Source organism: Argiope bruennichi, chromosome 2 (genome assembly GCF_947563725.1).
Source record: "Argiope bruennichi chromosome 2, qqArgBrue1.1, whole genome shotgun sequence".
Classification (NCBI taxonomy): Eukaryota; Metazoa; Arthropoda; class Arachnida; order Araneae; family Araneidae; genus Argiope; species Argiope bruennichi.
This window is the reverse complement of record NC_079152.1, coordinates 85,552,323-85,569,435: the sequence shown is the minus strand read 5'-3', so window position 1 is coordinate 85,569,435 and position 17,113 is coordinate 85,552,323. Positions and strand designations below refer to the sequence as shown.

At 27.2% G+C, this 17,113-nt stretch overlaps 1 protein-coding gene across 1 annotated transcript; it reads left to right on the top strand.

Moving 5' to 3' along the window:
• Positions 1-621: 621 nt before the first annotated feature.
• On the top strand, positions 622-16,287 carry LOC129961897 (uncharacterized). The gene is made up of 9 exons (XM_056075526.1): positions 622-811; positions 10,216-10,266; positions 10,525-10,599; positions 11,362-11,421; positions 11,986-12,057; positions 12,581-12,628; positions 13,871-13,945; positions 14,726-14,943; positions 16,069-16,287. The coding sequence occupies exons 1-8, from the start codon at positions 692-694 to the stop codon at positions 14,924-14,926; spliced, it is 702 nt and encodes a 233-aa protein (XP_055931501.1). The 5' UTR covers positions 622-691; the 3' UTR covers positions 14,927-14,943; positions 16,069-16,287.
• Positions 16,288-17,113: the final 826 nt, after the last annotated feature.

Sequence of the window (17,113 nt, the reverse complement as noted above, 5' to 3'; positions counted from 1 at the left end):
AAAGAGTTTTTTAAAGTTCCGAACTGTCGCTTTATTCCCGAAATATTCCAAATTTACTATCAATTACAAAAAAAAAAAAAAAAAAAACTTTTTAATGTGATAATTTCCGAAATAAAAATAAGCTTAAATTCCTGGATTGTAATCTACTTAAAATAATTAAATGAGTAGAGTCACCTTCAAATAATTAGTAAACAAAAAGATAAATATTTAATTCCCGGAAGCAACCCTCAGCAACAGCGCATCCCTTTCCAAGAATATAAATCGAGTTTTTATATAAAACAAATACAACAAAGAAAGAAAACACACACACACACTTTGAAAGGAATAATTTCGAATTAATATGTATAGCAAAACAAACAAGCGAGCGTTCGTCTGGTAGCACATAGCACGCGTAGCTTCACGTACGCTCAAGCCCCGAATACTCAAAATTCAGAACATTAAAAGTGGGGAGAATCTTCAAGTTACGCGTTGGAGGTGGCATTGGCCAACACCGCAATAGTCTCGAAACAGGTGATTTACGTTTGTACACACCCGGCCCGTAATTAGGGGAAATTGTCAAAATCATTGGCCTGCATTCACGGCTACCATCATTGGCTGGAGCAAAGGTATATAAAAGAGAACCGCTATCCCTCAGAGGAGAACAGTTTCATTCGCAGGAGCATTTGGAAGGAAAAGTAGAACGGCGTTAGACATGATGTTCTCCGTAGTACTCGTTTTCTGCATTGGAGGTGCTTTGGCTGCCCCACCGACCACTAGTCAACCAACAGTATCAGAGGCTCCCCTCGAACCTCAGGTTGATTATCCAGCACCAGTAAGTTAGATCATTTTTCTCAAATATACTGCTCTGATGTAACTTAAATATTGTGCATGGATACTAATTGTTGTTGTTCATATCGCATAGAAAGTTCAAAACATTTTTCATATTTATAGGAATAACATAATGTTATTTAGGTATTGAATTCGTTTAAATTGAAACTTTTCATTTACTTCGAATCTAACTATGCTATTAAGGTTGAGAGATAGGGATTTTTATGACATCAAACTGTCATTTTAAATGCTTTTCTTTATTCTGAAGCCTTTATTCTTGTTAACTTATGAAATGTATGGATGAATATTCAGTTTAAAAAATATCTTAAATATCACCCAATCGGTAATATTTCAAAACTAAATAAAATAAAATAAAATATTTAATTATATTTTCAGGAATTTTAGAAAGGCATATCAATGAATGTTAATATGTTTAACCAAGATAAAAAAATTAATTATAAATTTTTTGGTAGATGAAATAATTGTAATAAATTATTAAATTAAAAAAACAATGCATCTATTACTACTGTCATTTATTTGATTTTCAACAATATTAATTAATTGGAAATTCAAGAATAGATTGAATCTTCAATATGTAAAAATATTTTTTTTTTAAATTATATGCAATAAATGCCTAAAACGTGCTTTAGAAAGCATTTTTTTTTTTTTTGTCATTTGAGAAATACAATTGAATGGTGATTGTGAGAATAATAGATAACAATGTTTAATTTGTTAAATTTTTTCTTTATATAAAACAAATTATTATTATAAAATAAAATAAATTCTAAACAATGCTGTTTTTGGATAACAGTTAAATATATTTGTTTAATCATAAAAAGTATAATTTATTAATAATTTTCATTATAATATTCGTTTCTGAATCAATTATAATAATAACCGGAATAAAATAGGAAACTACAATATAATTTTTAAAAAATCATATAATCAGAAATTTTATTGAGTGAAATGAATCCTTTTTCATTTATTTTAGATTATTCTCAGAAATGAAAGATCCTTACTTTTTTAGAGCTTAAAATAAAGATTTAAATTCGTAATGGATATGTTGAAAACTATACTTTGCACAGCTCTTAATTTAAATTGATTCACTTGTAATAGATGAATGTACAATCATATTTGAATGTAACTTTATCTAAGATTAAGTTTTCTTGTATTTTTTATGATTAAATGCCTACTGTTTTGTATTGAAAAACTCTTTTATTTGAAATTTATAAAAATGTATTACAGATGCTTTCCCCTCGAACATTTATTTACAAATAATTATTTATTAAATGGAATATCTTTTTTTTTATTAATTCTCCTTTTTTTAATCATTTTCCCATCCCTTCACTTGATAATTTTTCATAAAGCTTCTTAGGATCAACATAAAAAAAATTCTCTGAAAAATTCTTATACTAGTTTTACCTCATTTCAATTAAAAAAATCCCCTCCCATCCAAAAAGTTGTCATCAGATAAATTTTGTTTTGAAAAAAAAGTAAAAGAAAATATATTCTACCAGATAGTCATCAGAAGAAGTTTATCTGTTCATGGAACATCCGATAACTTTTTCCACCTATTCTCACATGTGCTAAAAGATATATATTAAACAGAAGAACTGGGAAGAATAGGTTATTCATCAGCAACTCTAACGGAGAAAATCCACAGTTCAGTTGACAGTAGGAGGGAGAAAACAAGGACAGGCACTGAAGCACGTCGTCGTGAGCCGACAATGAGAGAACCGATGTCACCGATTAAGTTCAATGGCCATTCACCTACGCTCTAATTGAGACATCAACTGAACGTGGAAAATAGCGTGTTTACTTTTATCTAATTCCAAATCACAAATAGACAGACTTTTGATGAATGGTTGATTATGGCATTTTAAAAGTGCAGCGATTTATTTTTATCCGTAATAAATGAATGAAATGCCATAAACCACTTTTGAAACTCGCGTTTCTGGAAATTTCTGTAAGAATAAGTTGGAAATAGAATTTGAATCTACTCATTCTTGTGCGAAATTCTTATTATCATAACTCTTTTTTTTTCTTCAATATTTTTTAAATTTTTTAATGGCCTTAATATAAATGCAAAAAAATTCTAAATTATTTATTAATTTTAAAAAGGATTTCAAATAATTTTAGGGAAATTTATTTTTCAAACTATTTGAACACGAGATGCATTATCTAGTTCACATATTTTAGGGTTATTTTAAGTTAGATTGCAATTCAAACCGCATCCTACTCATTTTAGAAGAATGATTGGAATAAATAATTGGGAATATCTCAAACCTTTTTGAATATGTAGCAATAAGTGGTTATCTTTTCTTCACGTAATTATTGTCTACTTAGTGGCATTGTTTCTTTTATCTTAAATCATTTAAAATATGTAAAAAGTTAGGTAATTTGTATGCCAAGTTCCAAAATGGCAAGTACTTTTTATCTCTAGAATCTGTAAAAGCTTCTATACATATTGAAATACAGAGAATGAGATAATTTAAATTAAATCTAAATGGATGATAATTTATATAGCATCTTCTCCTGCTTTTCGCTTAAAAATTGTCATTATTTACGCTTTTCTGAAAGCCGTTACTTGTGAATTTTCAACTAAATACGAGTCCTTATAATGAATCATTAATCTAATAGATGTGATTTAGAAATTACTCGAATCAGCACATATAGAGAGAAATTAATCTTTGATACCTGAAGCATCACTAAACTTCAAACTTTCATTTGACAAAAATCTTTTTTAAATCAAAATTTAAAATAAAAAATCAAAATTTAAATATATACGCTGAATAACGCTTAGATGATTGAAACGCATGTGACATATACTACATCATTTGTATTAAATTTCGCTTGAATTCATCAGAGAATCTAAATAAGTTTCATATTAAAGTAGTCATTAATTGATAAAAACATTCCCAATTAAGAGAAAAGAAAGTCTCATTTTCATTTCAATGCTGATTAAAACTAGTGTTACTTAAATTTACAAATTTAAATGTTTAATTATTATTAAGGTTAAACAACATCAGGCTACTTTTAAAGCTTTGGCAACCGGAACAACCCACTCTTTATGAAACGTTTTGATGTTTTTCACACAGTCAATGACCGAATTTAAATATTACTGAAAAATTATTCAATCGTGCCTAATCTTTTGCAAGACATGTAATGAGAACACTGAAGACCTTGAAGATGGTACGTTGGTGGGGACGTTAGATAAAAAGTAGGGCGAAATTTAAGAATTCGGCCGTTCTAATAAATGCACGGGAGGGGAATGTCCCCAAAAACGTTTTTCCAACCCAATGAGATGGCAAAATCCGGTTCTTCTACCCTCAAATAGGCAAATTTGAATAGAAAGCGAAGACCTTACTAAAGTCTCTTGGCCCAGTTTAAAGTAACCCACAGAATAAAACAAATAGTAAAAGTGATATTCCTTACATGCTCAACCGAGAAATAGGACGATGACGGCTTATTTAAGCTTAATCATCCAAATGAATTGGAAAATAGTACATTTAAAAAAGATTAAAATACGATTTGTATAGTGTAATATTAGTTTGAAAAATTCTTCAGACATGTAAAGTCAATATTTTACATCCTGCTTTTGATTTTTCATATTAAATGGAAAATTTTATTCATATTACAGATAAGATCAAAATGATATCACAAATTTGAAAAAATAATTATCAGAATATATCGACTTTATTCGAACTAATTATTTAATATAAAAGACTAAATTTAAAATTATAGTTATTCCTATTTAAGTGAATGGAGAAAATAATCGGCTGCAAAATTAATTTTTATATTAAATCGATTTACTGAATTACGATCATTTACAGCATATTCGACAAATTATAATTATCTTGAAAACATTATATATATTTTAATCCATTTATTTTATATTTAATTTTTATATTACATCAAATAAAGCAGAACTTTTCTTTAAATTATTAAAATTTAAAGAAAGTAAAATAAGGATCAAAAAGAATAGTAGCATAAATATTGAAACTTCTAGATTATGAATAAAATATTTAAAACTGTTGTTTATTTTTTTGTTATTTATCTACAAGATTTTAATAATCTTATATAAATATATATTAATTTAATGGAAATTACGATTTAATGTAAATTATTTTTTATTTATTTTAACTAAGCTCCATTAAATAATATTCAATCAATGAGACCACTGCAGAAACTGAAATTAAAACCTTTATCTAAAATTCCTTAAATCTTTTTTCAACAATATCAGTGATTGAATATAATAAAAAGAAATCCTTCACATAATAATTTTTTACTTTTAAATGCATTTAGGCTTATTTTTTCTGTCAGTTGAAGTGATTTCTTGGATGTATTTTCTGAGAAGGAGACTTATCATAAAACATTTCCATAAAATTCGAAAATCAAACATTGCATTTTGTGTGAGTTGGCATCGGAAGGAAAATTCCATTTCGCCAGACTTCGATGAAAATTTATTGCGGCGCATAACTTCAACATAGCATTTGAAAAAGAATATGGAGATATTATAGCAATGAATTCTCTATCACTATTCTCTCGAAGCATTGTTTCGTAAAATTCAATAGAACTAACAATGGGTCTTTAAGAATATTACCTTCTCTTGCTTAAAGAGCAAAACCATATTATGGTATATTTTTTTTGAAATTATTGTTTGAAAAACAATATGTCCTCTTAGGAAGCTGTTAGAACGTGACACTTCATTTTATTTATGTTGAGTATGACATACTAACTGAAAAACGTACGACTATTCATTTAATTAGAACTCTGGAATGTATTTGTTTAAAAACATGCATTTATTATAAATCACAAGAGTATGTGATAGAACTATGTCAATTACTCACTTTCTAACAGGAATGAATGAATATTTTATTACTGATTATTTTATATTATTTTTATTACTGACTAAATTCTTTTGAATTTTTTTAATGTCTTATAGAAATATTCTGTTTATTGTTTTGCTTCGGATGGTATGTTAAGTTTAATTTTACAATTGAGACATCTCATAAAATTTGATATTGTTTAAATCATAAAAGTTAATATTGTTCCACAATTCAATGCGCAGCTGGAAAGGAAAAGTTAAAGCAGGCATTCATAATACTGTAATCAATAATCAATGCAACTAATCATATATAAATGTAAACAATTAATATCACCTGAGGAAAATTATTATTCTTTGCATTGTAAATTGAGAACAATAATTATTTTTGTAATGTTTGTATATTTCATGTAAATTGATATCTAATTTAACAGATTAGTATTTGTTGTAATTTAAGCTTATTGTATTGATAATAATTAATTTAAGAAAGAATAGTAAATGTTTTAATGCTTTACTTTTTTCAATTTTTTTCCACATAAATCGCCAAATATATTATGATTTCATTTTATCCAAAATAAATAACCCATTTAAATACTTAAGTACGTTTATATATAGTAACATGGTTGATATTAGTAAAACGTCGCCAAATTTTTACATTGCTTCTATTTCCCATGCATTCTGAAATACCCCTACTACCGAATATTTTTCTTTGAAATATACAGGGTGTCCCAAAAAAATGTATACACATTTTAGCAGCTGCTAACTAAGTTATTTCTTCTTTCTTTACTGACTGAACCCATTGAACCGAGTAATGGCAGACAGACTTGAATTTGAAGGAAGGAAATTTATTCTAAAATGCTACTGGAAGTATGAAAATGCAGTAGAAGTGCAAAGATAATTTAAGAGGGAGTTTAACAAAGAACCACCTACACGAGTTACCATCACTCGAATTAGAGATAAGTTTGAAGCTGATGGAACTGTTCAGGACGTCCATAAACCTGCAACAGTTGTTCAATTGAGGGCAACCATTGAACATGAATGTACGAATATCCCAAGGGAATTGTTCCATCATGTGTGTTATTCCATCGCTTCGTATTGTCAGCAGTGTCTGGAGCAGAGCGGACATCAGTTTGAGAACATGCGATAACAAGACAATAGAATGATATTTGTAGAATCTTTTACATGTTGAAAATTATTCGAATTATAATAAATCCCAAATTTACAATTATTTAAAGTGTGTATACATTTTTTTGGGACACCCTGTATGTAGTGCTTAGTTTATAAATAAAATTATTAATATAAAAATATTCCTTTAGAGGTTTCTTTTTTATGCGCTTAGAATCATTTCGCTGAGTTCTACAAAAACACTGAATATCATAATCGTTCTTCTGAACTCAAGGTTGAGACAAAATAATAGAGATACCTATCAGAGTATATGATTTTATATCCGTTTTTGTAATCTCTGGCGAAGAACAATAGTTTAGATAGGAACAACATTTGTTCTTCATGTTTTCCTGTTCATCGTCAGATTAGATTTTCGTGTGTTGTTACAGATAGGAAAATGTATTCTTTTTATCTAGTAAAATTAAGTCATTGAAAAATAAAAGGGAAAAAAATAAGCAGGAGGAAGACCAAAATTGGCGATTTCCCACATTTTCTATTGTAACATGGATGTTAGACCTTCTCTTCTTTTGTTATCGTTGTATGGTTAACGACATTTAGTTTCTATACAACATGTAGGTCAACGATAATGGCACTGACCGCACTTTCAACTGGCACCAGCGGTACAATCAAGCTGTTTGTCTGTTCTTTATCTCTTTTGGATCCAAGAGTATAATATCTTTTAATTATTTCCTGTTCTTTTTGGAAAAAAATCAAATCTTTTATTCTAAATTTCTAGTTTTTGTAAAAAAAGAATTCCAAAAATAAATTCGAAACGGTCGAGCGAATCTTGTTCCTTTCTCAACTATGAGCGGATATCGCTTTTCCAGCAGGCTGATGGAAGCATGAATAAGGGTACAGCTCAAATTTGTTTTCCTTCCTTTTTTTTACTTTTTCTTTTTTACTGACGTTTTTCATGGTGATTTCATAGGAAATCAAGCGATTCTGACTGCAGTTCTTCAGCAGATATAAAAACAATTTATAGCAATAAATTTAGAAAAAAATGCTAATAGTTTTTTCGTAATTAATCACGTGTTTAAATAAATAAATAAGTGTTTGCATCGTCAAAATAAATTTTATGACTCTTTCGTATGAACATATAATTGAATTTATTTCAGTAAAAATTTCGTTACAATTTTCTTTATAACACAGAATTCATTCTTCATCATTTATCTTTTTGTGCTGCATACTTTTTCTGATGCTTCATTTGCTATCAAGTATTGTGTTATTTCGCTATTCTTTGGAAATGAGTCTTAAATTCTTGGTTATTAAATTCGTAAAGAACAAATTACAATTTGACTGAAAGCCATCAATCGTTTAAGAGAATATTTACTTCTCTGATTAATTTATGTCAGTTAAAAAGCATACGATATAGTATATTATCAATTTAATTTTTAAATAAGGGATATATAATTCTGGGTTTGTCAATAACATTGTTTACTTTATATCCTTTCAGAATGAATTAAAATTTTTAGATAGAAAATTTTACTCAAAATAATTAGTTTTTCAAAAGAATATGTAGTTTATAGATAACGGATATTTCCTTAATAAAATCAAAATCTAAGTATATAAAAGAGCTGGAAAAAATTAATAATTTGCAAAAATATAATTTAAAATTTAATACATCTTTCTTTAAATGAAAAATTTTAAAAAAAATTAAAAAAACCTCCGTCAATGCGAAAAATTGATGCTAATTGATTTTTACTTATAACTAATACAAAAAAAAAAAAATACATTAGACACTTTCTTATGTAGATACCCATTAAATTGCAATTAATTTAAAAATCATTTTTTTAAAACTGCCCGGATATAATCTATATTATCAGAAGAACATTTCAATTATAGAATTTATTCAATTATAGAAAATTTTAAAAAAAATTAAAAAAACCTCCGTCAATGCGAAAAATTGATGCTAATTGATTTTTACTTATAACTAATACAAAAAAAAAAAATACATTAGACACTTTCTTATGTAGATACCCATTAAATTGCAATTAATTTAAAAATCATTTTTTTAAAACTGCCCGGATATAATCTATATTATCAGAAGAACATTTCAATTATAGAACTGATTGTTAACACAACTCTCTATAAATGTAAAAAGAAACAGCAGGAAGTAATTCGGCAGTAATAACTAGAAGTCGGCCACAACAAATCCTGATGATACTGCTTTGTTCAGTGGTGGCGGGGTGGTCGGCTGTATACAAGAAGTAATAACTAGAAGAAACTATTATGTAAGTTATGCAATAAACTTTTAACACAGGTGCCCTCTAACAGGTGTGGTTGACCTTGATAAAAAATTTTCCGGGTTCGCCGGCCCATCCTTAGCAGGTACATCGAATTTGGAACGATGGAACAGATGTTACCCTACTGACCCACACCGTTGGCTAGACAGTATCGCTTTTTTTCCCAATTCAATTTTCCTTAAGGCTGCCCTTGCAGAACAGTGAAAACAAACACAATAATTACGATTGATTTTCTAATGGCTGAGGAAGTTTTTTTTAGTCTCTTTGAGACACTAAGCAGGTCTGGAAAAGAAAGTAAAAAAGTCACTTTTTGTTCCGCTTTCAGAATGAATGAGCTTTCTTTTCATTTCCCTTTCGTGCTTCCTCGATTTTATTCCAAAAAAGGTTAAAATTAGCTCAAAGAAAAGAGTAGTCTAAAGAAACGGAATTTTAAAAATTAAAGTAGAAATGTTTGAGCTCTGTGAGCACAATTTGATTATTTGAATCAATACTACGAGAATGTATTATTTTTATTTATTTTTTTAAATATATTTTTGGTTAAAACAAATAAATGCTCTTTTGAAAAGCAATAATTTTAAATAAATAAAAGCAAATTCAATCATTAATTTTTTGTATGCACAATTCGTTTGAGAATAAGATGATGCATAAATTATTTATTGTTTAAATTTTAGCTGAGGCATCATAACTTAGAACCCAGTTTCAATTGAAATATTGAGATAATCTTTAGACATCATTTGTTTCCATAAATGAATCTAGATATGCAAAAATCTATTGTTGTCTCAAGTGATCATAGACAAACTGGCTATTAAATCAGAACTATATTGTCTACGTCTACAAAGTTCCACATAAAAAAGAGAAACATTTCTAATAGATTATCAGAAGAATAATTTAAAATTCACAATTCTTTCATGTTTGGGAAAGAACAGAAAGGCTTAAATAAAAAAAAAATAATATACATATAAAGGAATTCTCAAATGACTGATATCAAATGAAATGTTATTTTACACGTAAATTTGATTATATATAAACTGAGATGGATAAAATAATATTATTTATAAATTGAAATCCTTCTGTTTTCAAACTTCTTATCGAAATTTAATCAATGAATATGTTTGCCACAAGAGTTTTAAATTTCGATTTTTGTAATCTTATTTATTTTTTATTACTCTTTTTTAGCAAATTGACTGGGGTAAATGCCCTCAGCTGAAACCCACCGAAGCAGATAAGGTAATTATATCTTTTTTTTTTTGAATATTTACAATTTTTTGTAAAATTGAAATTATTCTGTCTAAAATATTTTTTTATAAATCAAAATATTTTATTATATATAATTCAAAATTTAATTACTTTTGATTGCAAAGAGCATTCTTTACTTTCATACAAATTTTCTTAAATCTTGTATTATGGCATATAAAATTAATCATTCTTTTATTTAAATTCTTACTGGAAATGAAACATAATATTAAGTTCTGCATATTTTTATAGGAACAGAAAAGAGTTGTCATTGAGAAGTGTTTGAATGAAAATCCACCTCCAGCAGTTGAAAGTCTTACCGATCATGTGAGTAAAGATTTTCAATTTCAAATTATCTGAAATAGTTTTTTTCTATTTAGCTAAATATTAAAAAGAATTTAGAGAAAATTCATTTTATATATTAATATAAAACTATTTATTTTTAGATGACTTGCCTAGGATTCAATTTGTTTTGATTTACTTCTTATAACTAAAATACATTTTATTTTATTTCAAACAATAGTCATACGGTTGTCTTTACATTCATATTCTAACGTGGATCCATTTTAAAATTGAAATTTAGTCTTTTTTAGATATATTTATCTACAAATTATAAAGAGCATTAAATATTTTCAGTTCTATATATTTTATTAAATTTTTTTTATTGCTTTAAATACCAAACCAAAAATGCAAAGAATAATAATAACAAAATACAAAAATACAAAAGAATGAAATTATATTTTTAGTCCTATAAAAATATTATCTAAAGGGCGTATATTTTAAGTTCATAGGCATTTATTGTTTAAAAGATTAATTAAATTTAATTATAAGTAATTAAAAATTGAGAATTTTCTCTGTCATGTTGATTATTTATTATATTCGCTTGATTCATAATATATTCTGAATGCTGATCAGAAATTGATTGACTTTGAAAGAAAATTTTTGATAAAAAAAATCAATATTTTCTAACTGAATTTCATTTTTCTATTAAATTCTTACATGCTGCTACCCTAGAAAATTTTTATTTTACGTTAATTCTTATAATGCATTATTAACTTTATTATATCATATCAATACTCCCAATTTCAGAAACAAATTGATGAACACAGAGAAGTCGTCACTACTTGTGCTTTGAAAACTGAAGGATGGGTAAGTTATTTAAAATAAATCTTAGTAAAAAGAATTAATTTTACACCTAATATTGTTTCATATAAATGCTACAAATTGACACCCTTATTTGCAAATTTACAAAAATTAATCTCATGTTGTTAAATATTTGACAGGGCTAATTTTAAATTAGACAATTTATCATAAAATGTAATTTTAAAAAAGACAGTTTATCATTCGTTAATTGCCAATATACAGTATTTTATTCACAGTGATTGAGTAATATTAGGTATTCTTATTTTAATAATCATTTATGTCGACAGGATAAAAGTTTTGTTAAATGATATTTATATTGGAACTTTTGTTGTTTCATGATAGAAAGAAACAATTACATTATATTTTAAAATATATTTTCATTATTTTTTTACCTTTCTTTTTTCCGATTCGGTGAAGAAATGAAAGTATTAACGTTTTTGCTTTTGGCCTGTTTTTAAAACTCTTTGAATTCATGTTTTCCCACTCTATACAGTTTTAATGTTTCAATAAGAATACAAAATACATTAATTGCAAAATTTTACATTCTATTCTATTTTTGTGTGATTTTAGTTCAATCCTAATGGAACCTACAAGTTTGAGCGAGCCAAGTCCGAAATTCAGTCCAAGAAATTAGAAGCTGAGGTAAGATGAATTAACTTGAATTAAAGGAAATATTTAATGTATTTTAAAAATAATTCTTTTCTTTTAAGGAATGCTATAGATTTAGAATATAGAATTTATAAACCACACATAGAATTATGTGGTTTATAAATTCTATATTACAAATCAAATTCCGATTTTCTAATTGTTGAATCACAAGCTTTTACGAATCTAAATCATTATAACGGTAAGTTAAACAGGAAAATATCTATAAATATTCATATTTATCACTTTATCCCGCTTACTGAAATCTCTATTTAAGGATTAATAAATAATTTCTATATTACATAAATAATGTTTGAAATATGAAAGTTTCTATGTGAATTCCTGCAAAATGATTTCGTTGCTTAACTCACTTTCAAGCAATGGCTTACATCACAAAAGAAAATAAAAGCGAATCATATTGTAGTTATAAAAAGATTAAATAAATGCTTGTGAGTGTTTTCATTGTTTCTGATTTTCTTGCGCTTTCATAAATTTCGTTCAATCCTATGTTCTTTTTCAGGTTGAAAAAAGCATCACTCAGAGACACGAAGAATGCAAAGATGAAGCCGTAAGTTCAGAACAATCTGCTAAAATGTCCATAAATAATGCACTTCAGTAGATAAACAATGATATATTATAAAAAAAATTTGTTAATGTTTTGTCAAAAGGGATAGGAAAGTAAGTTGTTTACTGACATTTACTAGTAACGAAATATGTTATGAGAAGAGAACAATAAGATTTTAGAAATATAATAATATGCAGAACCCTGCTGGGAATATATTATATTTTCGAGTGGCAAGGTATATATATAAATTTATATTTATTTATGGAATCATTGATTTATTATTTTGAATTTAAATTTTCATTGAAAAAAATTCCCAATGATTAAAAGCTTATTTTAATCTTGGGTTTAAATTAATAAATTAATAAATTCAATATATTTTAGTGAAATTAAACTGTCAGTTCTAACTTAAATTCTATCTCGTATATTTTCTATAATGATTTTTTAAAATAATAATGAATAGTAAAAATAAAATTATAGAACAAAACTTTGCAATGTTATGAAACTGAAATAAAGGAAACTAATTATGTGTTTAGAGATAACAAAGTTATTTTATTTATGTTATAATGTATGAAAAAGTTGACATTTTCAAATACAGAAGAATTTAACTAACTCCAATCTGACTGAATCAAAATAAAAATTCGAATTAAGAAAGACTGCGTTTAAAAATGAACAAATTTAGGGAGTGCAAAAGTTATTAGTATAAAAATGTCATTGTAGAATTTATTTTTAGTATTTAACAGCTTTTTGATAAATAAGCATTAAATAAATTTAATCATCAAGACAATAACAATTATACTTAAAATTCTGGTTTAATAAATAAACACCATAAACCCAGTTAAATTTCAAAATGAAATTATTCACATTTTGCATGTTAGAAATTAAAAAAAAAAAATGTTACATTTTTATTCTTCTATTTAGCGAATACATTTCCCAGAAATAAAGTACTAGAAGGAATTAATATCTTAAAAATTATTCACTAGTCGTAACTAATGAGATATTATGCGGAGTTATTTAATTAACTAAACTCATTATGAAATAAAAGAAATGCTTTAGAAACTTTTGTTTTATATTCTAATTAATCGAAATAAATTTTAATGATATACAATATTTTAATATTATTAGGGAATTCAAATAACAAGAGAAAACATTCGAATTGAATACTCTCGAACTAGTCAAGTTCTGCTGTATATTAATCTCGATGGTAGTTTTAAAAAATTCTAATCAGACATTCATACATTTTTATAGGAGAAACGATTCCCTGATGGTTATATTCAACAAGTCCAACTTTACCAAGCTTGTATGGATTATCATATTGCTGAAGTAAGTATTTTTCCACACTAATAAAAAAAAATGCTTTTTCGTTTACTTCACATTTGATTTCCCAATTGAAGTCCAGATATAAATCCAGTAAATATATCAGTAAATATTTTCATTGTTTTATCATTTGCATTTGTAAGTCTCACTCTATAATCATCTAAAATATTTTGAGATCATAATCTGTCTAATAACCCATGATAATCACAGTAAATACTCAAATTTTGAAAGACTGTATTTAAGAAACGAAAAAATATTTGAACTTTGAAAGACCAGTCACTTTAAAAATAACATCTTTTTAAATTTTCAATGTGACTAGTAAGAAATGACGAAACGATATGTTCAATATCCAAACTTTTTACAGTTACATTTGAGCTTGGTGCAATTATTCTCATTTTGAATTCTTCAGTGTTAGTTGTGGTAAGAGCATTTCATTCTTTTATAACTTCAAAGAAAAAAATGCTGTTTAACATTGGTTTCTTGAGAGTTATTAAAATACTTATTTGCGAATGAAGATATGTGCTGAGACAGGTTCTTTGGAAGCAACTGAATTATCAATACATCAGAAATGTAAAAAGCTCATATAAAAATATTTTCTTGAAAAAAAAAAAAAAAAAAAGATGAAAAATCAATCTTTTTAAATAGATTACTACTTACGGTACTTTCGCCTTGTAATGTTTAATAGAATGAAATTTACCACCTCTGTGTGGATTATATAGATCTTCAAATCTGGATTTTTTTTCTCGTTACCTTGTTCATCAATATAATTAAAACTTTTCTTTCTAGATCTGCGAAATTGAATTGATCCCACCACCAGGCGGTTACCCAAATCCTGAAGAATTTGGTGACTATGAAGAAGGTGATGGAAGTTTCCCACCATTCCCTACTGGTGAGGCAGGTTCTGATAAACCTCCACAGGCTCCTCAAGGCACAGCCCAACCACAAACAGCAACCGCAGCAGCTGCAGCTGCAGCGGCATCAGCCTAAAACAACTTCTTCTTTAAGTGAGTGTTATAGATTATTGAATGGGACATACCTCTTAATAATCAACATTTCCATAGAATTGTTTACTCATCTATCAAACACAAAAAATTGATAAATATTCATAATTAATTAAATTTATATGTTTTTTTAAAGAATCTTTTAAAGTTTAGTAATGATGTTGTATCAAAATTTGAAGTAAATCTATCGAGATTATGTATTCTTTATCATTTTATTTGATATCACATAGATTTTTAATGGCTAAAGAATATATGAAAATTAAATACGGTTCAGTAATAAACGGTTTCATACATTTTGTGAAATATTTTCTGCTTGATACTGCATGGTAATAAATAGTTCTGATCTATAAAACAAAAGCAAACATATGAAACATGTTTAATATATATATATATATATATATATTGTTTTAACGTCTCACTCTTTTATTTTGAAAATATTCATGATCTATGAGTAACTAAATTCTTGTCGTATTTATTAGTCAAATGTACAGACAATATCTTTAAAGGAGTTATTTTCATTTCACATTCAAATGCCAACTAATTACGTTTAATTACTTTCAATCTTAAGAAACAATTTTTTACATTTGTCTTTTTAAATTATCATTTTATTCAAGATTTATTTGATAAAGCTGTTGAGCAATGAAGTACACTTGTCTTTGCATATCAAAGAAAATATAATTTCCTTATCAGAGTATACTTGAAAAAAACAAATGCCAGTTCCTAAAATAAATTTTTATAAATTTTGAAAATGTATAAATTTTTTTCGAATAATTTCAAAATTATTCACTATGCAAGCTATATTTTTCTCTAGAAAAATTAATAAATATTTTATCATATTTTAAAATATTTTTAATTAAGAGTATAACTAAACATTTTATAATAAATAGCCGGGTTTTTTTATTAGTGCACTCAGAATGAGTACTACTTACTTCTAAAATAAATAATACTTCTAAATATTATTATCTACTCCTTGTTAAAATTAATAGCAATAGTGCTTTTTTTTTACTGAAATAATTTTAGTATATTTTTTATTTGGTGACATAGCAATCTGTATTAACATTTTCAACACTAAAAATGAGTAATGAAACGATTTTCTCTGAATTCTAATATTTATTATCTTAATTGCAGAAGATACAAAGAAATGCCAGCAACATTTCTTGTTCCATTTGAAGTGAAGAGTGACAGCTGAAGAATAGTTTGTCGTCGTTACTCACCGTTATCATCTTGTATAGTGCCTGCAACATTTTCACCCTAATTCCTACATCGTCTCTACATTCTGAACGAATTGTTTGTGTTTTTGTGAATTATTTGTTTCAATAAAATGAGCATCTGCTCTTTCCTCTTCTACTTGATGCATCTCATCATTTCAACATTACGTATAATCAGGAATGAATTCATAATTTGTATAGATGCTGAAAAGACAAAGCTAGTATCTAAACTGTAATACCAAAAGTACTATTCTGCAAAAACGTTTCACAGAAAGAACATATCTCATGTTCTTTCTGTGAAACGTTTTTGAAACAGATTTTAGCAGGTATTAATTAGAATTATAAACGTTTGGTGTTCACGTTATCTTTTACATGTTAAAAATCGAGAAGGTGATCCAAATTTAATTAGATAGTTTAACTAACCTCATGAAGCATATTCAATTATACAGAGGCGGAAGTTGTTTTGATGTTCTTGGATATTATTCTAGGTTGTGGCTAATGAAGGTGTGTTGAATAGCATATAAGCCAGTTAACAACTACGCTACACGAACATATGCTTTTGTATCCTGGTCACACACGCTCGCCATAACGCTTGGCACTACTCAACTGGGTACAGGCCCATTAGACAACAGCTAACCACATCACCACTCGACAGCCATATTGTTCGTCTCACCTCCGACTCACTGGAGGGAGAATCTGTGGGAATAGCATATAAGCCAGTTAACAACTGCGCTGCAAGAGCATATGCTTTTGTATCCTGGTTATGTTACTGGACTGCGAACCAAAAGGTCCCAGGTTCTATCCTCGCGCATCTCATATCCCCTATAAAGGTATACAAGAATGGTATTTGGAGGAAGCATAGTGGAGGGCATGGTTTAAAACATCACCAAAGGAAAAAGTTCCAAACAGTCAAAACTGGTGATCCCTAAAATTGCCGGAATGTGCTTTTCTTTTATCGCAGTAAT

Excerpts from the sequence above, each read along its gene's own strand:
- LOC129961897 (XM_056075526.1), top strand. The coding sequence starts at position 692 with ATGATGTTCTCCGTAGTACTCGTTTTCTGCATTGGAGGTGCTTTGGCT. Across the intron at positions 812-10,215 it reads AGGTTGATTATCCAGCACCA|CAAATTGACTGGGGTAAATG; the intron begins GTAAGTTAGATC and ends ACTCTTTTTTAG. Across the intron at positions 12,058-12,580 it reads CCAAGAAATTAGAAGCTGAG|GTTGAAAAAAGCATCACTCA; the intron begins GTAAGATGAATT and ends GTTCTTTTTCAG.